The 27,410-nt window shown below is 37.5% G+C and overlaps 2 protein-coding genes across 5 annotated transcripts in view; one reads left to right on the top strand and one right to left on the bottom strand.

Moving 5' to 3' along the window:
• LOC127866548 (piwi-like protein 1) overlaps positions 1 to 10,953 on the top strand; it is a 53,506-nt gene extending 42,553 nt beyond the window's left edge. Inside the window, exons 14-21 of the mRNA XM_052407161.1 lie at positions 797 to 1,099; positions 1,405 to 1,500; positions 1,951 to 2,067; positions 2,728 to 2,922; positions 5,101 to 5,289; positions 5,597 to 5,664; positions 6,080 to 6,257; positions 7,096 to 10,953. Coding sequence (XP_052263121.1) covers positions 797 to 1,099; positions 1,405 to 1,500; positions 1,951 to 2,067; positions 2,728 to 2,922; positions 5,101 to 5,289; positions 5,597 to 5,664; positions 6,080 to 6,257; positions 7,096 to 7,182 — 1,233 coding nt within the window. The 3' untranslated portion in view covers positions 7,183 to 10,953. The remainder of the gene's footprint in view (positions 1 to 796; positions 1,100 to 1,404; positions 1,501 to 1,950; positions 2,068 to 2,727; positions 2,923 to 5,100; positions 5,290 to 5,596; positions 5,665 to 6,079; positions 6,258 to 7,095) is intronic.
• Positions 10,954 to 17,394: 6,441 nt separating this feature from the next.
• LOC127866545 (regulatory-associated protein of mTOR-like) overlaps positions 17,395 to 27,410 on the bottom strand; it is a 44,111-nt gene continuing 34,095 nt past the window's right edge. For all 4 annotated transcript variants that reach the window (XM_052407156.1, XM_052407158.1, XM_052407157.1 and 1 more), the window contains 7 exons: positions 26,407 to 26,531; positions 23,981 to 24,088; positions 22,626 to 22,863; positions 22,116 to 22,202; positions 21,741 to 21,857; positions 20,573 to 20,702; positions 17,395 to 20,173 (listed from right to left, as the gene is read on the bottom strand). In XM_052407156.1, coding sequence (XP_052263116.1) covers positions 20,105 to 20,173; positions 20,573 to 20,702; positions 21,741 to 21,857; positions 22,116 to 22,202; positions 22,626 to 22,863; positions 23,981 to 24,088; positions 26,407 to 26,531 — 874 coding nt within the window. In that variant the 3' untranslated portion in view covers positions 17,395 to 20,104. The remainder of the gene's footprint in view (positions 20,174 to 20,572; positions 20,703 to 21,740; positions 21,858 to 22,115; positions 22,203 to 22,625; positions 22,864 to 23,980; positions 24,089 to 26,406; positions 26,532 to 27,410) is intronic.

Raw genomic sequence — 27,410 nt, 5'->3', positions numbered from 1 at the left:
CATCAGTACAATCATCATGCACATGTATTAAACTTGGTTTCCCCAGACATCAGTACAATCATCATGCACATGCATTAAACTTGGTTTCCCCAGACATCAGTACAATCATCATGCACATGCATTAAACTTGGTTTCCCCAGACATCAGTACAATCATCATGCACATGCATTAAACTTGGTTTCCCCAGACATCAGTACAATCATCATGCACATGCATTAAACTTGGTTTCCCCAGACATCAGTACAATCATCATGCACATGCATTAAACTTGGTTTCCCCAGACATCAGTACAATCATCATGCACATGCATTAAACTTGGTTTCCCCAGACATCAGTACAATCATCATGCACATGCATTAAACTTGGTTTCCCCAGACATCAGTACAATCATCATGCACATGCATTAAACTTGGTTTCCCCAGACATCAGTACAATCATCATGCACATGCATTAAACTTGGTTTCCCCAGACATCAGTACAATCATCATGCACATGCATTAAACTTGGTTTCCCCAGACATCAGTACAATCATCATGCACATGCATTAAACTTGGTTTCCCCAGACATCAGTACAATCATCATGCACATGCATTAAACTTGGTTTCCCCAGACATCAGTACAATCATCATGCACATGCATTAAACTTGGTTTCCCCAGACATCAGTACAATCATCATGCACATGCATTAAACTTGGTTTCCCCAGACATCAGTACAATCATCATGCACATGCATTAAACTTGGTTTCCCCAGACATCAGTACAATCAGTAGATATATCATTGTTTATTGTTGTACAGTTTGAAGGCCGTCAGATGCGCCAAGAAGAAATCCAGTTCCGCAGCAACAAGGTCATGTCGGGTCACCAGGCAGACTGGAGCCGGGCTGCGACCAATGAACACGTGATCACTGCCGTGCCCCTCAAGACGTGGGTGGTCATGTACACCAAGAGGGACCACAGCAAGGCCATTGACTTCATAGACACAATGCTGAAAGTGGCCGGCACCATGGGCATTGACTGCTCCCAGCCAACCAGGTTTGAGCTGAAGGATGACAGGGTGGAGACCTACATCAGAGCACTCAGGGAAAATATCAACCCGCGGGTATGTACACTGGGTTACTTGGAAGTGTGTTTTTTTCATGTCATTGTTGTTTTATCATGATTGATCTTGGTTCAATTTGTCTGGTTGTAATATTAATATATTTTCCTGTTTTTTAATAAAAAAAATAAAATTTAAGTGTTGTTCTTCCTCATGATGTATTCTTTACTTGCTATTTATGAGTGCAATCTGAATAAGCAGTATTTAGAAATTTGGACATTAGTTATTCTTACAGTCATATCTTGTGTAATAAACCTTTTTTGCTGGCAATACTAGTTGCTTATATCAACAGTTGCTTGATGTTGCAGCTCCAGATCGTCGTAGCCATATGCCCGACCAGCAGGGATGACAGATACTCAGCCATCAAGAAGACATGCTGCGTGGAGTCACCTATACCCAGTCAGGTAAATAGTTTGAGCTTTGCTTTGGAAAAACGGGCTTAATGCATGTGCGGATAATGTTGTCCGATATTAGCCTATGCAGTCTGCACAGTCTTATCAGGGATGACACTTTCCACCTGTATTGGAGACTTCCTTGAAATGATGAATTCCACAAAAGTGAGAAATATGAATTTTAATAAGCATGATTTAAGTGCTTAAAGGTGTGATAGATTCATGTATGTTTCCTAATGTTTTTCTTTGAACACATTTACTTTAATCTTGCTAACAATTGAGTATTCAATGCTCTGTATTCTGTCAATATAAAATTGCATATGCTTCTAGATTATGTATTGTCAGTTTTGTAAATGTAGGTATTATTTGTAAGACTTTAGAATTGAACTCTGTTTCATGTGATGATGCAATTGCATGAAAAAGAATTGATTATAATGATAACAAAGGGTATTCTAATCACAGGTGATAAATGCAAAGACTATCAGTGATCAAAAGAAACTTCGTAGTGTGGTGCAGAAGATTGCCTTACAAATAAACTGCAAGCTGGGTGGTGAACTGTGGGCTGTGTCCATTCCATTGGTGAGTTGTTGTCACCTTGTATGTGCTCAAAATTTTGCTTTAATTTATCGTATCATAGATGTGTAATTTGAATCTATGCAAGCTATTTCAATGTTAAGATACATGGATCTGTATGCTCATTTATTTATAATTTTTTATGATTTTCATTCTGTTATTTTCCTTTAGTTTTTGCCACTGTACACTGTACAGGATGTTGAAGTATAATATCTATACCCATATTTGTGTCATTGATGTTTGATAACTCTTCCATAAGTGGGAACCAGTCTTGTTATGTTTTGACTTCAAGTAATTGTAGACAAAGCATGTAACCTTAAAGAACTGTACAATCACAAACTCTGACTGACAGTGGTATATGTTTATCAATGTGACAATTTTGACTCATTGTTGTGAGTCCCGTAAAAGCCATAAGTGACCCTTACCAGCTCAGAACCAAAGTCAAAATGGCTGTATTCAGCCAGCATAAAACAACAACAGCCTGTAAGTTACTCGCAGGCTGTTCATTTGTAATGCTGTTTGCTGCTCATCAGTATATAAGAGTTTGAAATGAAGCCTTTAAAACTTTAATCGTGTAAGAAAGGTCTTTCTTTTAATTTGATTTTCTTAGGGATTAAAAATGCATCTATCTGATTGATAAAGGGTTAATTTTGCGTGCATTTACAGAAAGGTCTCATGGTGATTGGTGTGGACATCTACCACGACACCGCCGGCAAGAAGCAGAGCATCTGTGGCTTTGTGGCTTCCATGAACAAGAACTGCACACGCTGGTACTCTCGCTGCATGATACAACCAGTGAGCCAGGAACTGGTGGACGGACTGAAAGTCTGCCTAGTGTCTGCTCTAACCAAGTATCATGAGGTACATTGAAGTGTTTTACTGCTGTTGTGGTGTGTACATGGTTTTAAACCTAACTATCGAGTCACTTTCATACTTGTTAGAAAAGATTTATGGGACAAATTATGGGGTCATATTTTTGTCCCCTACCGGTGAAACCGGAGGGGACTTATGGTTTGCGCTCTGTGTGTCCGTGAGTCTGTCTGTCAGTCTGTCACAATTTTCTGGATCCTGTGATAACTTTAAAAGTTTTTCATATTTTTTCATGAAACTTGAAACATGGATAGATGACAATATGGAGATTATGCACGTCATTTCATTTTGTTCCTACGTCAAAAATTCTGGTTGCTATGGCAACAAATAAAAAATAAAAATAATAAAAAAATCTAAAAAATGGTGGAGTTTCACTGGTAGGGGACCAAATTGCTTGACAATAGTCTTGTTAGTTTTTAATTCTATGAGCTTTGTTCTGGAAAAAACGGGGCATAATGCATGTTCATAAAGAAGAGCCTTTGCACTTAACACACATGAATTGAGCCAAGTTTTTCGGAGGGCCGCTAATAAAGTAGCATATAGTTACATAATTCAAATGGATCAGTTATGTCCTTTAAGGCTTGGTTCAACCTATTTGTGTATGTCTACTGGATATTGCTGTTGTTGTTAGAAAACGAAATGTTCATAGTATAGGGGTATCATTTATTATCATGTTTGGGGTTTGCATGGATGACATCTTTGTGAACATGTAGCACATATGTATGAACATTATGGATATCAGTGTTTAATTATCATTGTAAACATGATCACATATTGCTGAGTCTGTCATTGACCTTTTCATCAACTCATTGCTACAAATTTAACTTTTAAGATCATTACATTTTGAAGATAGTCATTAAATTGTGGTAGAAAAAATAGTGTTTTTCTTTTGTTTACAACTGTTTCTGCATAAAAAAGCCTATTAAAAAGACCTTCAATGAGAAAGTGCAGGAAATTATGGTGCAGAAAATATGCTGAAGAGTTATGATTAGCTAGATTGAGCGTCTACCTTGGTAATATTTGATATTGTTTTGAAAATGTAGGATATGGTGTGGGAAAAGTTGGCTAAATGCATGTGCATAAAGGGTCATCTCAGATAGCCTGATAGCCTGTGCAGTCCTCATTGGCTAATCAGGGAATACACTTCCCACTTTATTTTACTTTTTTGTTGAAATGGAGTTATTCCTAGTGAATATCAAGTTTTGGCAGAAAGTGCCCAGGGACCGAATTTAACCTATTAAGGCACTTGCATTTTTTTGCAAGTTGATTTATTTTCACTTGCAAAATAAAAAACTTACTCGCAATTTGGGATTTTTTATATTTTTTATTTAAAACAATACATTTCTTATAGCATATTGCTTAAAATTGTGCATTATCTGTTGGCTACTTAACAGAACATAATCATTGGAACAAAACATTATCTCAATAATTATCAGCATGGACACGCATTCAATATTCAGCAATTGTGACTTGAAACTCAAAATTGTTTAAAACAAGCTTGAACTCCAGTTGCCATTTTTATTTTACAAGGCTAAAAGCAACCTTTTACAATTTTCAGTCATGTTACCTCATTCTCAATTCTTCAAACAGTGTTTCTTTTCATTTTATCTTTTAATTCCTTGGCCCAGTTGGCAGTGCGTTTGGCCGCTTTTGCCTGTCTCTTCAGAAATTTGTCCATGATTGATGAACGTTTTTTATCGTTCAAACGGAAAGATTTTTAGAAAGTCTTGATCACCGAGACGCTTATTAGCCTCAAGCACCTAGCCAATCATAGCTCGTACCAGAGTAGCTTCCCTTGAATCTTACAACAACAATGGCGGCCGAATGTGTTTATGCAATTCTTAAACACTTTAATTTTAAAAACAAGATTTTGATCTTGAAAATATGAGTCGTGATTATAGAAAGTAATTATCTTTCAATACTTAAAGGATTTATGGAAAAAACAGGTTTGAGAAATCTGAAATTTCTACTGGCATAAAATTGCAAGCTTTATATTTTTCAACTCGCTATCCATAAATTTCGCCCGCATTTTGCGAGTATGCGAGCTAAGTTTCGGTCCCTGGTGTCATCCCTGTTTCGCCTGTGTAGACTGCACAGGCTAATCTGAGACAACACTCACATGCAGGACACCCAGTTTTCCCTGAACAAGGTTCATGTTACGTCTTTCAGACAAACCACGAGCTGCCAGAGAAGATCATTGTGTTCCGTGACGGTGTGGGTGACGGCCAGCTGAACACCGTGGCAGACTATGAGGTGGACCAGCTACGCAGCTGCTTCACACACCTGGGGGAGAACTACAGCCCCAAGCTGTCTGTCGTTATCGTGCAGAAACGTATCAACACAAGGATATTTGCAGCGGTGAGATTATTGGCTGAAAAGAGATATTTTATGGAAGTCAATTTACGATGAAATTTGTGTTAGAAAACAGAAGAGTCTCTTTAATATGTTCTTTATAAGATTTTCTCCTTTTTGACTGAATGAATAAATAGTTTGATGTGCAGCAGAAATGATATAATTTTATTAGAGCAATGGTTATTCTATCATTTACTGTTTTGTTCAATTTTTGCTGAAGTAAAAAACAACTTTACTTGGGTTTCAGTGACAATATTATGACTTCCTGTTTGCCTTTGACAGTATGATGTAATTTTGATGTGTATGATTTCAGAATGGGCGTCAGATGGAAAACCCCCCTTCAGGCACAGTGGCTGATCATACCATCACACGACGTGACAAGTGAGGCTTGATTTTAATTGTAAAGTGATTAATAGTAATAATTTAATTGTATTGTTTGGATTCTGATCCTTAGAATGGTGATTTCTAAGATACTGGTTAAGTGTAAGTGGATCTACAAAGTCATGTTTTGGTAATATTGTTTTTTAACATCAATTGATGATTTATTTTTTTTGGGGGGGGGTATATATGCTACCTGATGTTGTTAAACTTAAACAAACTCGTTATCACTAAACAAGATGTCAATAAAATCTTTCGCAAAACAGTAAAAACCAAACTTCATATTAAATCAGTGCCTTCGTGTTGGCCGTATTGGAAGTGTTCCCATGTTGATATTGTGCATAAAGGTAAACCTTTACATACATTTCTACTTCTGCGGTTACCATGGTTTTAGTGATGCAATGTTGTTGTTGTGCAGGTATGACTACTTCCTGGTGAGCCAGCACGTGAGACAGGGTACAGTGAGCCCCACACACTACATCGTGGTGTCTGATGACTCGGGCATGAAGCCAGACCACATGCAGAGGCTCTCCTACAAGATGACCCACCTCTACTACAACTGGCCCGGCACCGTCCGAGTGCCAGCACCATGCCAGGTGGGTGCACACTCCTGTGCTCAGCTTATCAGTCTCTGAAAACTCGGCTCAATGCATGTGCGTTTAGTGTCATTCCAGATAAGCATGTGAAGTCAGCATAGGCTAATCAGGGAAGTCACTTTCAATTAAACCCGGATTTTCATTACGAAGTGACTTCCTTTAAACACCAAGTCAGGCTAATCTGGTATGACACTTTATGCACATGCATTAAGCCTAGTTGTCCCAGGCTCATATATATTGCTGCTTTATTCACAAAAGAATGAAAGAAATGAACTGATTGATGTATAATACAGATTTGCATGCTATAAGCCTGACAGCCTTCTACAGATGAAATGTGAGTTTGGTTCCGGTCCATTGATTTTTGGTGAAATTATGGGTCTTGGACTTCAACATTTTCTCTATAATTTCCGGAGTATTTTTATGAAAAACTTGAATATATTTTGCTGATTTTTGGTATGTGAGTTTACCTACATTACTTACAGTTGAAGTGTGAGTTTTGTTCTGGATAATTGATTTTTGGCAAAGTAATGGGCCTTGGACTTGGAGACTGGCCTTGGACTTAACAATTTTCTCTAAAAAAGCTGCTGTGCGGCTTCAAAGTGCAGTAGGGGGCATTTTGTATCTACAACGCAGGTCTTGTTTAAATCTATTTTTATGAAAGCTTAATGAGTTTAGCTAGAGGTTTTAATATATTACCATGAAGACAGATAATAAAACCATTGTCTCTAAGTATGCATTGCTTGATAAAGAGATTTACTTACGCATACACAAATACTAAGTAATATGATTATAGGTTACTTCTAAATGATACAAATGATGTAAATTATGCACATTTCAGTACGCTCACAAGCTTGCCCAGCTGGTTGGTCAGCACATCCACAAGGAGCCCAGTCAGGAGCTGTCCGACAGGCTCTTCTTCCTATAGACTTTATATCCACAAGGAACCCAGTCAGGAGCTGTCCGACAGGCTCTTCTTCCTATAGACTTTATATCCACAAAGAACCCAGTCAGGAGCTGTCAGACAGGCTCCTCTTCTTATAGACTTTAAATCCACAAGGAACAAAGTCAGGAGCTGTCCAACAGGCTCTCCTTCTTATAGACTTTATATAAGCCTGGGGGAAAACTGGGCATAATGCATGTGAGTAAAGTGTTGTCCCAGTAACCCTGTGCAGTTCGCAAAGGCTCATCAAGGACGACACTTTCCACCGATAATATTTTTGGTAATATGAGACTATCTTTAAAAAAAAATCCATGAAAGCAGAATGTATTATCCTCATAAGCTTGTGCATACTTCACAGGCTTATCTGGGACGACACTTAAGACTCGTGCATTCAGTCCAATTTTTATGCCCCAGGTAGGGTTGCATATAGCATATGAACTGTCTGTCAGTCTGTCTGAAAACTTTAACATTGCCCATAACTTTTGCAATTTGCAATATTGTAGATAGCAACTTGATATTTGGCATGCATGTGTATCTCATGGAGCTGCACATTTAGAGTGGTGAAAGGTCAAGGTTATTCTTCAAGATCAAAGGTAAAAAAATCCAAGGGAAGTAACAAGCTTTAAAGGGAGATAATTTATATTTATCATTTGGCAGAAACAGATCATTTTTACAAGGGAAGTAATATTTTTTAAAGGGATATAATAAAATATATATATATATATAAATAAATCACAGCGGCGCAGTAGGGGTCATTGTGTTTCTGACAAACACATCTCTTGTTCAAGAACAGGGTTCATGTGCCTTAGTAATGACGAATCGAATCTCAGGGAAAAGGTCACTGTGACCTCTTAAAAAAATAATCTGACAAGCTTACATTTATTCAAAACTGCACCCGTAGCCCATGGCTGTCACCTGTTTAATTTGGTGCTCTTGTTTGTTTATAAAGTTATGTTCAATATTGATCTCCTAAGATTTAATAAAAAGATGTATTTCCAAAGTAGGATACATATTTCATTGTTTAGATTCTGGTTATCTTTATGCATCAGAATGCTACTTTTGATGAGTGAAAAACTCGGATCTAATGTACTGTTGAAGACAGTTGTAAGGCAAGATATGTCATAGTTGTTAACCATTGATTTGTTGTTTCTTTATAATGTGTTTTGCATCAATATGTTTTTAGTTGGTAGAATGGTGAGCTATCGGTTGCAGTTGTCCTTGGTCTGTGGAATTATTTGACTGATGAGAGTATATTGTTACTTTTTGGATTCAGAAATTGGACGGAAACAATTTAAAGAAGTTTATTTGAGCTGTAACATTTTTATCTCCAACAACATACTAATACTGTGAATGTACAACAAGATTTAAGCTTTTAGTGTATGGACTTTTACGTTTAAGGTGAATTGAAATTATATGGAAGTGTAATAACTTTAGGTTGTGTTATTGTTGCATTTAATTGGTTTGCTTATGCATTATACTGTCATGTGTTTTCAAAGTTTATGGGGTCTTACCGCGCCTAAGGCTGCATGAGCGTATCCTTAGCGCATAGGTGGGTACAAGGGCACCTTTCCCAGTCAACCCGGGTTCAATGCCTGTTCTCAGCTGCATGTGAGTTAGGTTGATGGTTAACATCTCGGGCAGGTGGTATTTCCTCGGGGTACTCGGGCTTCCCCCTACAACTCAAGACCACACTTAAATAAAAAAATAACTTTCAGTAAAAAACAAACAGCTGGAAATTGCAGCTCTAATTCCAGATTTGTCCCAACTTTTGTGAGTCAAATAATTAATTAGGTAGTAGTGCCAGGACACGCTCATGCAGCCTCAGGCGCGGAAAGACCCCATAAACTTTGAAAACACAGACAGGGGGGCTTTGAATTAAGGAAATAACAATTGTTCCCTGCCCCCACCCCCCCCTTTTTGTCATGGAAGTTTCGATGGTTACTGTATAGTTTGGGAGAAAAAGAAGACTCCTAATAGTTTGTAGGGTAAAATATCAAAGTCACAGTGACATGTAACAGGAAATTTCGTTAAGGCGCTGTATAGGGATGTCATTGATCCTTGAATCTCTTTGAATCTGATTTACCCAGTGATTCTGACCATTGTGTAAATAAATCGAAATGAGATAATGGGTTGGAGGTTGTGACAGATTTAACACCTTTTTAGCTTACCTGTCACAATGTGACATGGTGAGCTTATGTGACTGTTTGATGTCCGGCGTCCGTTGTGTGTGCGTGCGTGCGTCCGTTCCTCAACAATTTGTTTGTGTAGACAGTTGAGGTCAAAGTTTTCATCCAATCTTTATAAAATTTGGTCAGAATGTTTATCTTGATGAAATCTGGGTTGGGATTGTATTAGGGTCATCTGGGGTCAAAAACTAGGTCACTAGGTCAAAAACTAGGTCAAATAATAGAAAAACCTTGTGTAGACAATAGAGGTCGCAGTTTTCATCCAATCTTTATAAAATTTGGTCACAATGTTTATTTTGATGGAATCTGGGTTGGGATTGTATTTGGGTCATCTGGGGTCAAAAACTAGGTCACTAGGTCAAAAACTAGGTCAAATAATAGAAAAACCTTGTGTAGACAGTAGAGGTCACAGTTTTCATCCAATCTTTATGAAATTTGGTCAGAATGTTAATCTTGATGAAATCTGGGTTGGGATTGTATATGGGTCATCAAGGGTCAAAAACTAGGTCACTAGGTCAAATAATAGAAAAACCTTGTGTAGACAATAGAGGTTGCAGTTTTCATCCAATCTTTATGAAATTTTGTTAGAATGTTTATCTTGATTGAATCTGGGTTGGGATTGTATGTGGGTCATCTGAGGTAAAAAAAACTAGGTCACTAGGTCAAATAATAGAAAAACCTTGTGTAGACAATAGAGGTCACAGTTTTCATCCAATCTTTATGAAATTTGGTCAGAATGTTTATCTTGATGAAATCTGGGTTAGGATTGTATTTGGTTAGTCAGGTGAGCGATTCAGGGCCATCATGGCCCTCTTGTTTAATTATTACCCTGAAAATTCAGATTTTCAAACCTCAGCAAATTACACTTGCAACATTATCACAGTATTGTACAAGTAGGATTTTAAGTACAAATTTTAGTCTATTATTAGGTGCAGAAACAAAGTTGGCTAAAGAAGTTTTGTTGGTTAGGCGCCAGCATGTAAAATGTAAAGGTCTGTTGTTTAAACATGTTTTTTTGTTTGTTTTTTTTTAAGCCAGGAGCAAAGAAAAGAAGTTTTTTTTTTAATTGCAAAAATGCTTTTCTTGTAACATTTGTATCTTCAACAACATACTAATACTGTGAATGTACAACAAGATTTAAGCTTTTAGTGTATGGACTTTTAAGTTTTAGGTGAATTGAAATTATATGGAAGTGTAATAACTTTAGGTTATGTTATTGTTGCATTTAATTTGTTTGCTTATGCATTATACTGTCATGGCATATTGTATTGTGTGTTTATTTTTCATTCAGTTAATCTTATACAAACAAAAAACAGCAAGTTTCAATTTTGCACAAGTCCATAAGTTTTTTTGCATTTGCTTAATTTTGTTTCCATTTCATTTTATTATTAATATCTCCCAAGAAGGTGCCAAAATCATGTTTTCTTGCATCAAAAAGTATGTTGTTTCAAACATTGTTTTTTATTTTGTCATCATTTATGTGTAATTTGTTGATGAAACATATATTGAAATGTAAATATGTTATTTCGATTTGCAATATTTTTATTCTGCATTAAAGGTTGTTTTTGTATTGCTGACTTTGTCTTTTTTTAACAATAAAAGTATGTTTATTTTATCAACTCTTTAAAGATGCTGAATGGGTATATTACCCAAATATTTTATATCTCTCTTGTTTAAAAAAATAATGTTGGTTTTTTCACAATCCACAAAGAATGAATGAATCATTTTTGGCAATATTGAAGTTTATCAAAAAAGTGAAAAAGTATGATTTAAGTAAAAGAAGCTGCCAGTATGTCTGACATTATTTACATTTTATACGCCAGCTTTTACAAATATCTTCCTTAATATGTAGTTGCAGATGCGCTGACACTGAAAGCATAGAGTACTCTGACTTTAAGTGACACAATCGGGCTACCAATGAAAATGAACAAATGTATTAACAGGGCAGATAAATAGGCAACAAAACACCCCACTTCAAATCTTTTAACAAGAGACATTGTTTATGTATAGCTATTGTTAAGTGCATATTATTTTACAGATTAAACATCTTCAAGCATTTCTGCTTGTGGGGTTGGGAGATGGTGTTGGTATTGAGAAAAATGGCAGAACAAGAATCACTACTCTAAAAAAAATTAAGTGGGAGATTACCCTTTATTAAAATGGGATGTAACTCCATTTGTTTTGAATATGCAATATTTATTAATACAAAAAAATGATGTATTCTGGATGAGATTATCCAGTTTTTCACATGATGAAACACCAAATATGCACTTGATATAATGTTACATGGTTGAAAAATTGCAAACAATTTTGTTTGTATGTATATACAATTTATTTGCTGTTGTGTACGAAATATTACATCATTAAGGAATACACACTTTCAAAACACACAGGTGAGCTTTTGTGACCGGTCTTTGTCCATCGTATGTCCGTCCGTCCGTCCGTTAACATTTGCTCATAAACACTCTAGAGGCCACATTTCTTGTCCTATCTTCATGAAACTTTGTCCCAATGAAATCTCGGCCGAGTTCGAATCTGGATTATGCTGGGTCAAAAAATAGGTCAAAAAAAAGAAAAACCTTGTAAACACTGTAGAAGTCACATTTCATGCCAAATCATCATGTAACTTTGTCAAAATGTTTGTCCTAATGATATCTTGGTTGAGTTCAAAAGTGGTTCCGATCCGTTGAAAAACATGGCCGCCAGTGGGCGGGGCAGTTTTCCTTATTCAGCTATAGAGAAACCTTGTAAACACTCTAGAAGTCACAATTTTTGCCCAATCATCATGAAAGTTGGTCAAAACATTGGTTCAATTGATGTCTCGGACGAGTTCGAAAATGATCGAGATCGGTGAAAAAACATGGCCGCCAGTGGGCGGGGCATTTTTCTCAATATGTATATAGTCGCAGTTTTCCCTATTTGGCTATAGAGAAACCTTGTAAACACTCTAAAGTCACAATTTTTGCCCAATCATCATGAAAGTTGGTCAAAACATTGGTTTTATTGATATCTCGGACGGTTTGAAAATGGTCAGGATCATGAAAAAACATGGCCGCCAGTGGGCGGGGCATTTTTCTCTATATGTATATAGTGAAAACATGTGAACAGAGTAGAAGTCACATTTTTGGCCCAATTTTCATGAAATTTGCTCAGAACATTTGTTTCCTTGATACGAGAGTTGAGTTAAAAAATTGTTCCCGTCAGTTGAATAACATGGCTGCTGGGAGTGGGGCAGTTTTCTCATTATGCCCCCCCCCCCCTTTCGAAGAAGAGGGTATATTGTTTTGCTCATGTCGGTCCGTCCGTCGGTTTCCGGATGATAACTCAAGAGCGCTTATGCCAAGGATCATGAAACTTCATAGGTATATTGATCATGACTCGCAGATGACCCCTATTGATTTTCAGGTCACTAGGTCAAAGGTCAAGATGACCCGAAATAGTAAAATGGTTTCCGGATGATAACTAAAGAACGCTTATGCCTAGGATCATGAAACTTCATAGATACATTGATCATGACTAGCAGATGACCCCTATTGATTTTCAGGTCACTAGGTCAAAGGTCAAGGTCACGGTGACCCAAAGCAGTAAAATGGTTTCCGGATGGTAACTCAAGAACGCTTATGACTAGGATCATGAAACTTCATAGATACATTTATCATGACTCGCAGATAACCCCTATTTATTTTCAGGTCACTAGGTCAAAGGTCAAGGTCACGATGACCCGAAATAGTAAAATGGATTCCGGATGATAACTCAAGAACGCTTAGGCCTAGGATCATGAAACTTCATAGGTACATTGATCATAACTCGTAGATGACCCCTATCGATTTTCAGGTCACTAGGTCAAAGGTCAAGGTCACGATGACCCGAAATAGTAAAATGGTTTCCTGATTATAACTCAAGAACGCTTAGACCTAGGATCATGAAACTTCATAGGTGCATTGATCATGACTCATAAATGACCCCTATTGATTTTCAGGTCACTAGGTCAAAGGTCAAGGTCAGTGACCCGAAATAGTAAAATGGTTTCCAGATGATAACTCAAGAAGGCTTATGCCTAGGATCATGAAACTTCATTGGTACATTGATCATGACTTGAAGATGAGCCGTATTGATTTTCAGGTCACTAGGTCAAAGGTCAATGTCACGGTGACCTGAAATAGTAAAATGGTTTCTGGATGATAACTCATGAACGCTTATGCCTAGGATCATGAAACTTCATAGGTACAATGATCATGACTTGCAGATGACCCCTATTGATTTTTTGGTCACTAGGTCAAAGGTCAAGGTGACCTGAAATAGTAAAAGGTTTCTGAAGGTTAATCAAGAACGCTTATGCCTAGGCTCATGAAACTTCATAGGTATATTGATCATGACTCGCAGATAACCCCTCTTGATTATCAGGTCACTAGGTCAAAGGTCAAGGTCACAGTGCCAAAAAACGTATTCACACAATTGCTGTCAAGGTCACGGTGACTCAACTTAGAAAAATGGTTTCCGGATAACTCAAGAATGCTTACGCCTAGGATCATGAAACTTCATTGGTACATTGATCATGACTAGCAGTTTGTCTGGGCAATATCTAGGTCAAGTTTGATATTTGGTAAAGATTGAATTAACCGACTCCTCTCAGGTAAGCGAACTAGGGCCATCTTGGCCCTCTTGTATATATAAAATGATCAACCTACTTGCGTTATTTATAGTGTGTATATTATTATGTCACCTATTTTCGTGATATACTTTCCATTTCACATCGCGAAATTTTATTACCGAATATACCGTAAATATGAACTTTTTTCAAGTAATGTAATATACCAGTCGTGATATTTTTATCAATATAAAGTAATAATTGTAAAAAAAAAAACAGTATTTTAGAACTTTTCTTTTGTCGTCAAAAGCAATTGACGGTCACTTTAATAAAAAGAAAATGTCACAAAAAAAATGTTGCAATGTTGAAAACTAGATTTGAAGCACGCTGGTAACTTGTGCCCATCATTTGACTGATAAAGGTTTAAGGTCAACTATCAATAGACAACTCATGCGGTGTGTAAGTCAGAATTTATTTACAGGTCATCGCAAAGTCTTCTTGACTGCCATATGTGCTTACCTGAGGTTAAAACAACAGACACATTGGCTGGTCATATTTATACTGATAACTTTGAGCCTATTACCGGTAATAGACGGTGAAGTGACGACAGACACATGGGCTGGTAATAACAACCTTCTTTAATACACGAGTCATATATCAACAGAAGTATATGAAGTATTATGCAAAATAAAATACAACATACAACCCTTAGTGTCATTATATGGGCCGTGCTCTGTGAAAAAGGGGTTTAATGCATGTGAGTAAAGTGTCGCCCAAGATAAGCTTATGCAGTCCACACAGGCTAATCAGGGACAACACTTTCCGCTTTTATAATATTTTTCATTTAAAGAAAGTCTCTTCTTAGCAAAACTCAAGTTTAGGCGAAAGTGTCATCCCTGATTAGCCTGTGTGAACTGCACAGGCTAATCTGGGACAACACTACACACATGCATTAAACCCCTTTTCACAGAGCGCCGCTTGTATAAGCAGCGCCATGGGTTTTACGACGACATGCGACCAGACCAGTTCAGAGCAATCTGCGCAAATGGTTAGAAGCTACACTGTCAACTATGAAGTCACTTAAGGTTTTCCTGGTCTCATTAGCGGACTGCAAATGCACAGGCTGGTCTGGAGCTTCGAGGACAGCAGCTTGCACAAGACCCATTTTTGCATGATGTGGCTCAAACTTTAATAATTTAAAAGATTTTATGTTCTATAAATTGGAAACATTAACAAATTCTTGTATCATAAAGTAACACTCTGACAGACTAATGGACTACTGGATTCAAATGCAACTAAAACTAGAGGTAGCACTGAAGGTAAATTCAAACAACACCTTTGATGAAAAACTTAAAAAATAACCATGTATTTTAAAATTTAATCTCAAATTATAAGCTTCTTCTTAGAAGTTATTCATGCAACAATGTATATGACAGTTAAACAGTTAATTAAAATTATTTATTTATTCCTACCAGCACTTTAAGACTCTAGAAGCACAATTCAAGACCTTTTTCAGCAACAATGCTTAAGTTTGACCTTTGTTTTTTAAAAAAGGACTTACTGACTTGCGAGAACCACTGTCTCAAGGAGCAGCAGACATTCAGGCAATTTATTCTAAAGACTAGTAATAACTGCACGGAAGTTACAGACTCAAAGAATATTGTTAAGATGTCATACATAATTCATTTGGCTGGTTTCCTTTGCTGTTCTGTTTGTTACACAGTCCAATGTTCAGGACCATGATTGTAAAGTGTACAGCTAAGTCTTTTCTTAGTCCAAATAAATTATCTGGTGTAACATATTTGGTCAAGTCTCAGAACATTTCGCCTTTATCTAAAGGCTTTATAAATGCGAGTAATTAATATATCTGAATAGTAATTAAAATGCACATACATGTATACATGTACATGCATAATTAAAAGCATTTTCTGTACAAATAAAGAAATGTAAGAAAATGAGTTGTGTTTTTAATTAATTTTAACACTACAAAACACAGGGAATGTAAAAATGAATACATTGGTTAATGGATAATCTCCTAATTAGTTCATATTTTTAATAAATGTATAATTTATACACAGTACAGTCACAGCCCTATTTTAAAACAATCAACAAGAGAGCGAGAAAACAATAAATACCTGTGTTACTTGTAGTATTTAAATGCCCTAAATATGTAAAAAAAAATGAAAAAGTATTTCGATGGGCTTAAGGTAACAAGAGCTTTCAGAGGACAGCGCGCTCAACTATTCGAGTGCTTGACAGCATAACGTAAGCCATCATAAGGAAATTGTTCATATTTAATAATTTATTAGACGATCTTTCAAAAATAAAAAAAGGAAAACAAAATAATTTTTTTAGGGGGGGGGGGGGGGGGGGGGGGGGGTAGGGAGGGGGGGGGGGGGGGGGTGAGAGGGGGTATAATGTGGGGTGTGGTAATTTATAAGATGATGTTTAAAAAAAAAATGGGGGGTGTAGGGGGGGTGGAGGGTGAGAGGGGGGTATAATGTGGGGTGTGGAAATTTATTAGATGATGTTTAAAAAAAAAATGGGGGGGGGGGGTGGTTAGAAGGGGTGGGGGTGAGGGGGGGGGGTATAATGTGGGGTGTGGTAATTTATTGAATGATGTTTAAAAAAAAATGGGGGGGGGGGTAGGGGGTGAGAGGGACTCTGGGTAGGGTGGGGTATTGTTTGGGTGGAATCCATTGTGGTATTCAGGTAAGTGTTTTGTCAAAGTAATAATATAATGTGATCATAAATAAAGAAGTTATGGCAATTAAAGCAAAATGTTCAATTATCTAAGTGTAAAAGGGGCCATAATTATGTAAAAATGCTTGATACAGTGGTCTGCTCTTGTTTATAGGTTGGGGTCATGTTGGTAAACAAGTATGCAACATATAAAAGCAATATGTCAAAGGATATAGGAAATATTTGGGGTAGTACGCAAACTTTAACATAGATTTATCAATAATATGCATATTCTAAGTATAAAAGGGGCAATAATTATGAAAAAATGCTTGATAGAGTTGTCTGCTCTTGTTTATAGGTTGGGGTGATGTTGGTAAACAAGTATGCAAAATATAAAAGCAATCTGTCAAGTGACAATCAAAATAAATGGGGTAGTTAGAAAACTTTAACATTTGCTGCATATTCTAAGTGGAAAAGGGGACATTATTATAACAAAATGCTTGATAGAGTTGTCTGCTCTTGTTTATAGGTTGGGGTCATGTTGGTGAACAAGTATGCAAAATATGAAAGCAATATGTCAAGGGACAAAGAAAATATTTGGGGTATTATGAAAACTTTAACATTTGCACGCTAACGCAGACGCAGATGCTGACGCCGGGGTGAGTAGGATAGATCCACTATATATATTTCATATATAATAGTCGAACTAAAAATGAAAATAACCGGTAATACAACAGCACATTTCAGCAATTTTTTATAAGATGATGTCCAACAGAAATATATAGCTCAGTTTGTAAAGTACTGAATTGTCATTGCAAGGGGTTGTGAGTTAAATGACTGCCTGAATCTACATGTGTTAGGCATTTGTAACGAAACTATTTTAATTACCTTTCCCCACCTATCTCTGATTCAAGTATGGCAGATGTCAGTTTTTGCACAGGCTAATCTGGAGCAATACTTCTAGCAACCATTTAGTTTCCTTGACGTGCTGCTCATATATACAAGGCAAAATGGCCCGTTGTTAACCAAAAGCAGGCATCAAAACACCTGTTTTTGATTAAAAAAGTATGTTGAATGATCAAAAACAAAAAAATGTCTTCATATCAGGAATATGTAAAAAAATATTTTAATTTTAATAGAAACAGAAAACAGTTTCCACTTAAAATAGTAGCATGCATACAATAAATAAGCTTTCAACTTACAGCTATGTACAAATATACAATTCTTAAAACTTAATAACACAATTTCTAGATCTTCCAATAAGGTTAAATGCAGGAAGCAAATACACACGATTATTACTTTCTTCATTCCAGTCTCAATTTTTCAATATTGTATTCCTGTAATGCCTCTATTGTTGCCAATTGTATAATTCACAATGCAGCAATAATACTGTATACATACTCAGATAACTGCACACAGGGGTTAGGCTGGCTTAAAAAAGTTGTAACAACTCGAAGTTGGCTTTTTAAGTTTTGATTGACCTTAAACTGACCAATGGTCAGTCACACAAGTTTAATTGTTACAGTAAACATGTACAGTCTACTCTCATTATCTTGAAGTCGGCGGGAACAAGAAAAAATATCGAGATAACGAGAGTTCGAGATATCCAATTAGGCGTTTTCAAAGAAAAAAAGAGACGAAAATTTACCTTGTTTTTAACATCTAAATACCTGCTAAGTGGTCTAACTAAAGCCGTCACTGTGTGGCATAATACTCTCTACTAACCTATCTATTACCCGATATATATGCGTTTTTACGAGGCACAATTACATTTGCTATTTAAATGCTTTAAATGACGTTGTTTTAAGTGTTACAGAATTGCATGAACACATGCGATTATCATTTTTCTAAACTGTCGAGTTAATATCCGGTAATGTTGCTATTTAAAGTTATGATGCAATCGACGTCCAATCAAGACCAGGGTTGTCCATCTGAACATGCGTAAATCACGTTCTGGAACACTGAACTGTACATGTACATTTTTTAGTTTTAAATGCAAATTTAAATCGATTAGATTTTCAAGTTAGCCATGATAATGACTGTTGGAGTTCAAGGAAAGAACAACATTCTGCAAATTTGCGACGTTTTATATACGCAAAAATATAACTCAATGCATTTTGGAATGTTGTTTGTAAAAACAATTAATCTTTCAGCAGGCTGTGTATTAATTGCAGTTAATTGAAGTTAAAGTGATAGTCAAAGTGACAGGCCTTACTCAAGTGTTAATGGCTAACGACATTACACACGTGTGGTCATTGATGCAATTAACGGATCAATTATCTACAGCACAGGATCGGGAGCAGCCGGGAGAAGCAGGACGGCGAAGTATCAAAGAAAATTTTTCTCACCTTTGCTGACACTAGGACAGTTATTCGCACTTCGAGATAAAATAGTAAATACCACAGTAAATACATGTAAAATTGGGACTCGGGATAAATTTTAATATCGAGATATCGAATTATTCGACATAACAAAAATCGAGAAATGCGATATTTATTAATATAGATAAAGAAGGAAAAAAGGTGGGACATTGAGCTTTCCTCGACATATCGAGAAAATCAAGATATCCGATGTCGAGATAACGAGAGTGGACTGTACCTGTGTTTGACTCACGCTGGGCACTGGGATACTACTACATTAATAAGCTGTGCTCAGGGAAAACCAGGCTTAGTGCATGTTCATAGTGTTTTTATGGTATTTTTACTTTAAAGAAAGTCTCTTCTAAATGGCAATCCAGTCAAGGCTGAGAGTGTTGTCCCTGTAGGGACTGCACAGGCTAATCTGGGAAGACACTTTAGGCATATGCACTAAGCCCCGTTTTTCCAGAGCTCATTCACAATGAATACAGTACATTGACAGAACAGACAATAAGATGCATGGATTGCCTCTGATACTGGGCATACAGGCTATCACAGGCTCTGTAAGACATCTACTCACGTAAGTTTACTCGGCTTACTTTCCACATACAAATAACCGCTTTTCTGGATACATAGCTATTGACAGTTTCATACTCAGATTTGTACCCTTTCTGTCCATGCAATCCAAAGCTTATGTTTGTTTGGACCTGATCTACCCAGAGATTGCAAATGAATCGCACTTTTTTCTGTGATAAACACCAAACAAGCACACAGTGTGAAATTTGTTGTATAGATCATACCATGCCATCGCCCGAGATAGCATGATCTGATCATTGTTTTACTACAGTTTCCACTGATAAATGCCTATTCATATCTAGGTCACCTGAGGGAATACACCCCATCACCACTAGCACTATCACAATATCTATCACATTACTCGCATATCACAATGCCAGATCCTGTGCTAGCACAATCAATGTCTGATGATCACATGAAGCATTCTTTGACTTGTAGTGCACAAACAATTAAGTGCATGATTTGACAGTTTATGTCTGTTGAGTTTTTGTCTGTTTCAATTCTTCATTTAGCAATGATCAGCTTCTTTTCATACTGACAGAATACACAGAGATGTAGGAGTCAGAAGTTCCCGCTGCCAATTTCACCTGTAAACATACAAAAAACAACGGAATAAAAGCTTAACGCTTTCCCACTTACAAGCAAAGTGAAAATGGCTATGTGCAAACAGCATAAAACCAGAACAGCCTGCGAGTAACTCGCAGTCTGTTCAGGTTTTATGCTGTTTGCTGCTCATCAGTATCTAAGAGTTGGAAATAAAGCCTTTAAAACTTGAATCTAGTAAGAAAGTTCTTTAATTAAATTTGATTTTCAAAGGGACTACAAACACGTTTAAATACGTATCTAAGTGGTAAAGGGTTAGAATGAGTGTGATTAGCAATATTTAACTCCATTGAAAACACAGCTGTATCATTTTAGACAGAATAGAAAATCTCCCTTTGTTCAGTCATACATTGATACTAACCAATGTTCTTGAATTGGCCTACCTTGTATGGATGAAATGATAGGGAAGTGATTGCCCCGAGCCTCTGGCCTATGAAGCCATCATGGTACTTGAGAGTGCTCAATGAGTCCCCTGACTGATTGTACACACCAATGTACTGGTTCTGAGAGCCACTGAAGTGAAAACAATGTAAACTGGAAATAGGTGTCATGCTAGCACGCAAAGTGTCGACCCAGATTAGCCTGTGCAGTCCACTCAGGCTTATCAGGGACGACACTTTCCGCTTTTATGTCATTTTTTGTTAAAAGGAAGTGTCTTCTTTGAACTGGTTGTACACACCAATGTACTGGTTCTGAAAGCGACTGAGGTAAAAACAACGTACACTGGAGGTAGTATCATTTCTCAGGGATAGCCACCTTTCTTTACACACCTGCTAATCAGACGTAAAGTTTTGCTTTCAACATTTGAGCCTCGTTCTCGGAAATCGGGGCTTATTGCATGAGGGTAGTGTCATCCCAGATTAGCCTGTGCAGTATGAACAGGCTTATTAGGAAAGACACTTCGTTGTTTGGATTTTTTTATTTAAAAAAAGTCTTTTCTAAACTAAAATCCAGTCTAGGCTTAAAGGGTCGTCCCTGATTAGCCTGTGCGGACTGCAAAGTGTAATCTGGGGTTCTACTATACACACATGCATTAAGCCTGGTTTCCCAGAACAAGGCTCATACAATTGAGTGGAGATGAAGAGTGGAGAAGCTTTTTAGATGTTTGAAAAGCGCTATGTTTTATTTTCATGTTTTCTAAATAAAATTTATGGAATTTTGCAAATAAAAATAGTAGGTTACTGATCTGTTATTCTAAGCATCAAACATAGACACATCTTATCTGCAATCTCCTCTTCGATATTTTTGTGATTAATACTGTTAACTTTTACAAGGATACACTTGGTTTAACCCTTTCCCCATCAGAAGCAAAGTGAAAATGGCTTTTGCAACCAGCATAAAACCAGAACAGCCTGCGAGTAACTTGCAGTGTGTTCAGGTTTTATGCTGTTGGCTGCTCATCAGTATCTTAAGGTTAGTAATGAAGCCTTTAAAACTTTATTCTAGGAAAGAAGATTTTTAATTTAATTAGATTTTCTAACGGAAACAGATCAAAGTGCGTTTATAAGGTGTAAAGGGTTAAAGAGGTTCACATAGCACTCCACTGCATACCAAGCGAGGACATCTGCCCTTGGATGTATGTCTACAGCAGTAAAACTTGACTGCAGCGTCATGGACCTCACACTCTCAGTGAAACGTGGGTCCCAAAAACGGACGTCTCCAGCATTACTAGAAACAAATTGTTACAAAATTAACCTGAGTTGAAATATACATTTGCTGTAAAGGCCAAAGGAATTATTTTGATTTTTTTTTTAAATCATGATGATTCAATCAATAAATTTGCACAAATTATTTCAATTATTATTATTGTAAACATCTTTGAACCAATTTATTAAACTTTAAAATATAGATGAACTGGTTCTTTATTATAGCTTTTCTTATTTTGTAATTCTTTGGCTTCTGAAACCGCAGTAATTATGTGCCAACCTTGCAGTAACAATCTTCCCATCAGGGCCTTTCTGAAGATGTACTTTCACGATCCAGCGGCCGTGCTCTCGTAAGGTCATCACACGGCTGAAATACAACAGCTGGGTCACAACAAAGTGACGAAGTGATATGTGGATAAAGTCACATCAAAGGAACACATTCTTGGATGATGCTTATTGTTGTTTGAATGCTTTAAGCAGTAATTAGATATCCAGGTAATACTATTTTTAATGGTATCAAAATGTGAAAGTCAAATATTAATTAATCACAACTAAAAGTATGATGTTAATAAACATTAAGTAATAAAACTAACAATTTTTAATTGATAAAAATATTGATATCCTTGAAATTAACAAAAGTAGTAATTAACAGCACATAAGCTTCCATCAAACATTTCATCATTCAGTCTTAACATGGAACTTGACCATAATTAACAGTGATTACATTTGAACATACAAAAACACATGGAAAATGTTCATTGAATGTCCGACAACCCAAAACCCTACTCACCACTCTGTAGGACTGAGACGCCTGTCAAACAGCCTCACAGTCCCGTCACCACAACCAGCAATGAGCAGGGAGCGCCCAGCCATGTCAGAGGCCAGACACGTAACACAGCTGTCTGCACCCGTTGGGATGTCTTGCACCTTCAACTCCTTCTCCACATCCCAGACACGGATGAAGCGCACGTCCCCTGAGGCCAGCAGGCTGCCCGTGTTCTGCTCCCAGTTCGTGACGAGACCTGACCCTGGAAAACAATATACATGTGAGCTGATCTCTAGGCATAGGGGGCTTAACCCTTTGAATGCTGGGAAATTTGTCTTCTGCTAAAATGTCGTCTGCTGAATTTCTAAAAATAGCATTTTCTTCGATTTTTTTCAAAGAATACTATCAGAATAGCAAACAGTTTGGATCCTGATGAGACGCCACGTTCTGTGGCGTCTCATCTGGATCCAAACTGTTTGCAAAGGCCTTCAAAATTCGGTTCCCGCACTGAAAGGGTGAATGCATGTGCAGAAAGTGGCCCCACAGATTAGCCTGTGCAGGCTGTGCAGGCCTATCAGGGACAACATTTTCCGCTTTGAGTATATTTTTCGTGTTAGAAGTCTCTTCTTAGAGATAATTAAGTTTATGGGAAAGTGTTGTCTCTGATTATTCTGGGCAGACTGCACAGATAAATATTCGAGGACACTTTACGCTCATGCATTAAAACTCGTTTCCCAAAGCAGAAACTCAAGTATCAACAAAGGTGTGACTTCAAACATATCTAAGGAAGAGGAAAAATACCCTCATTTTCACTTTAAATTGCTGCAGTTAGTAATATTTTTGAAAAAGAAGGACTAATTACATCCTAGTTATCAATTATATTGTGCGCAAATAATTATTCGGGGCAAGACTATTACCGTTGCAAAATGCCCATGTGCAATTGTTCATTATAATGACCCCAGACGGTAATGATAATATTAATTCCTGTATGTGACACACTTTGGTAGTGCAAACTTTGGCATCTTTAGAAGTCTTTATGTGGCAGGGACATAACTTAGCAATAGGTAATACATGGAAAATTAAATAATTCCGTTGTACTACATTTGTCACTATTATATTATTTTGTAAGAAAAGGTATGATCCTGTAGTAGCAGCTTTGTTTTTCAACTCATCAGAAGTGGGAAACATTTTATGTTACAAGTATTGATCATCACTACATAAAATGTTTTACTAAATCTAGTAAAATGAGCCGTGTTTGAGCAAAACAGTGCTTAATGCAAGTGGGCAAAGTGTTGTCCCAGATTAGCCTGTGCAGTCCAAACATGCATTATGACAAGTTTTGTGAAAACATGGCTCAAGTGGTCTGGAAATGGACAAACCTCGTGTCAGTGGCAACATCTCATTGATAGCCTGGAAGGCGGACACCAGTTGTGGGTTGGGATTCTGTTCATCTATGTAATCTCTCCACACCCGCACACAACCGTCATCTGATATAGGCACAAACAGTGTAAATACTTAAGGCTTAATATAAGATATGTTCCCCCTAACTATGTTGACTAGTTTTGTTATTCTTGATATTCAACAAGCAAATTCGTAGAATTGATATCCCCCGCAACATATGCTTTGTTTGAGGATGGGTGCAAATCAGACAGATGAAAAAAACTGACAGATTTTTTCAAGATACAAAGGGCCATAATTCTGGTTTTAACAGATGGTGTACAATGCCATTTGGCGTGATACAAAGTTTCAATGAAATACACCAAAGCACTTCCAAGATATGGCTCCGGACACAAAAGTGACGGACAGCCGGACGGACAGCACCAAAACAATATCCCTCCGCCTCTGGCGGGGGATATATACTCATACCAAGTTTATATAAAATCCGCCAAAGCACTTCCAAGATATGGCTCCGGACACAAAAGTGCCTATAGTAAAAAGCATTTTTTCAAGATACAAAGGGCCATAACTCTGTTTTTAACAGATGGTATACAATGCCATTTGGCATGCATCATCCTCTTATGCATATATATACTCATACCAAGTTTCAATGAAATCCGCCAAAGCACTTCCAAGATATGGCTCCGGACACAAAAGTGCCTATAGTAAAAAGCATTTTTTCAAGATACAAAGGGCCATAACTCTGTTTTTAACAGATGGTGTACAATGCCATTTGGCGTGCATCATCCTTTTATGCATATATATACTCATACGAAGTTTCAATGAAATCCTCCAAAGCACTTCCAAGATATAGCTCCGGACACAAAAGTGCCGGCCGGACGGACGGACAGCCGGCCGGCCGGACGGACAGCCGGACGGACGGACGGACAACGCCAAAACAATATCCCTCCGCCTCTGGCGGGGGATAATAAATTCAAAGATCAATTGAAATGTTATACTTACATAGTCTTTTATTTACCAACCATTTGTAAACAATTTTGCTTGATTTCAACATTGAGATTTTCTTTTATTTAGGGGTTAATGGAGTCAAAGAAATTTAAAAGTAGTGTGTATTGTTTGAAAACCAGCTTTTGACATGGGTGTTGTTAACTGAATAAATTGAGTCGCGTTCTGAGAAAACTGGGCATAATGCATTTGCGTAGTGTCGTCCAAGATTAGCCTGTGCAGTCTGCACAGGCTAATCAGGGATGACACTTTCCACCTAAATTGGATTTTTGCTAAGAGACCTTATTAAATGAAAAATGTCATACTAGCGGAAAGTGTCGTCCCTGATTAGCCAATGGAGATTGCACAGGCTAATCTGGGACGGCACTTTACTGATCTGCATTATGCCCAGTTTTCTCAGAACACGACTAAATTACTGAGTCTTGCTCTGGGAATACTGAGCTTGATACATGTGGGTAAGATGTTGTCTACATGTGGGTAAGGTGTTGTCTACATTTGGGTAAGATGTTGTCTACATGTGGGTAAGATGTTGTCTACATGTTGGTAAGATGTTGTCTACATGTGGGTAAGGTGTTGTCTACATGTGGGTAAGATGTTGTCTACATGTGGGTAAGGTGTTGTCTACATGTGGGTAAGATGTTGTCTACATGTGGGTAAGATGTTGTCTACATGTGGGTAAGATGTTGTCTACATGTGGGTAAGATGTTGTCTACATGTGGGTAAGGTGTTGTCTACATGTGGGTAAGGTGTTGTCTACATGTGGGTAAGATGTCTACATGTGGGTAAGGTGTTGTCTACATGTGGGTAAGGTGTTGTCTACATGTGGGTAAGGTGTTGTCTACATGTGGGTAAGATGATGTCTACATGTGGGTAAGGTGTTGTCTACATGTGGGTAAGGTGTTGTCTACATGTGGGTAAGGTGTTGTCTACATGTGGGTAAGGTGTTGTCTACATGTGGGTAAGGTGTTGTCTACATGTGGGTAAGATGTTGTCTACATGTGGGTAAGGTGTTGTCTACATGTGGGTAAGGTGTTGTCTACATGTGGGTAAGGTGTTGTCTACATGTGGGTAAGGTGTTGTCTACATGTGGGTAAGGTGTTGTCTACATGTGGGTAAGGTGTTGTCTACATGTGGGTAAGGTGTTGTCCAAAATTAGCCTGTGCAGTCTGGAAAGGCTTAGAAGTGACAACATTTTCCGCTTTGATGGAATTTTTTAGTTAAAAAGGTCTCTTCTAAACGAAAATCCTTTGTAGGCAGAAAGTATCGCTTCTGAATAGCCTGTGCTCACTACAAGGCTAATCTGGGATGACTCTTAACACACATGTACCCCGTTTTTGCACACGACTCATATCCACATTTATCTAGGTAAGGCATATTTAGTTTCACTATGTCCCACACCTACCTGACCCGCAGAGCAGCAGGGTGTTGTCATGGGCGTTGAGATACTCAAGCGAGGTAATCTTGGTATTGCGGGGGTTGCCGTTTGACAGAGATCCTAGTCGAGGCCCCTGCTCCCAGTTCCAGAACCTAAGTGTTCAGGGAGGCATGAACCAGAATGTAGGCCTTGATATTAACTTGTTAGCAACATTTTGGAAAAATGGGTTTAATCCATGTGCTCAAAGTGTCGTCCCACATTAGTCTGTGCAGACTGCACCGGCTAATCTGGAACAACAATTTAAGCACATGAATTAATCCTGATTTCCCAGCATGAGGCTCACATGAACGTGATTATTTTACAAACTTTACAAAGAAATCTACAACACATTAAACAGTAACATTCAAATTTAAGTCAATGCTTGCAATCAAATCTTTATTTTTTGTTAACTATATGACCATATTTTTTAACAATTTATAAAAAGAAAAAAACAAGAGGGCCTGAAAGGCCCAAAGTCGCTCACCTGAGATAACAAGATATTATTGAGACAAATCTTCTGACCAAGTTTCATGAAGATCGGAAAATAAATGTGGCCTCTAGAGTGTAAACAAGGTTTTACTATAGCCATATAAGGAAAAATGCCCCGCCCCCTGGCAGCCATTTTTTTCAACCAACCGGCATCATTTTTTAACTCTTCCAAGATATTAACGGGATGAATCTTCTGACAAAGTTTCATGAAGATCGGACAGTAAATGTGGCCTCTAGAGTGTTAACAAGATTTTACTATAGCCATATAAGGAAAAATGCCCTGCCCCTTGGAAGCCATCTTTTTCAAGCAAACATTATTATTTTCGAACTCATCCAAGATATCATTAAGACCAATCTTCTGACTAAATTTGATGCAGATTGGACAATAAATGTGGCCTCTAGAGTGTTAACAAGGTTTTACTAAAGCCATATATAGCCATATAAGGAAAATTGCCCCGCCCCTGGTGGCCATGTTTTTAAAGTTACCAAAACCATTTTCGAAC

The sequence above is a fragment of the Dreissena polymorpha genome, chromosome 2 (genome assembly GCF_020536995.1).
Source record: "Dreissena polymorpha isolate Duluth1 chromosome 2, UMN_Dpol_1.0, whole genome shotgun sequence".
Taxonomy (NCBI): domain Eukaryota; kingdom Metazoa; phylum Mollusca; class Bivalvia; order Myida; family Dreissenidae; genus Dreissena; species Dreissena polymorpha.
This window is presented reverse-complemented; position numbering and strand designations above follow the sequence as displayed.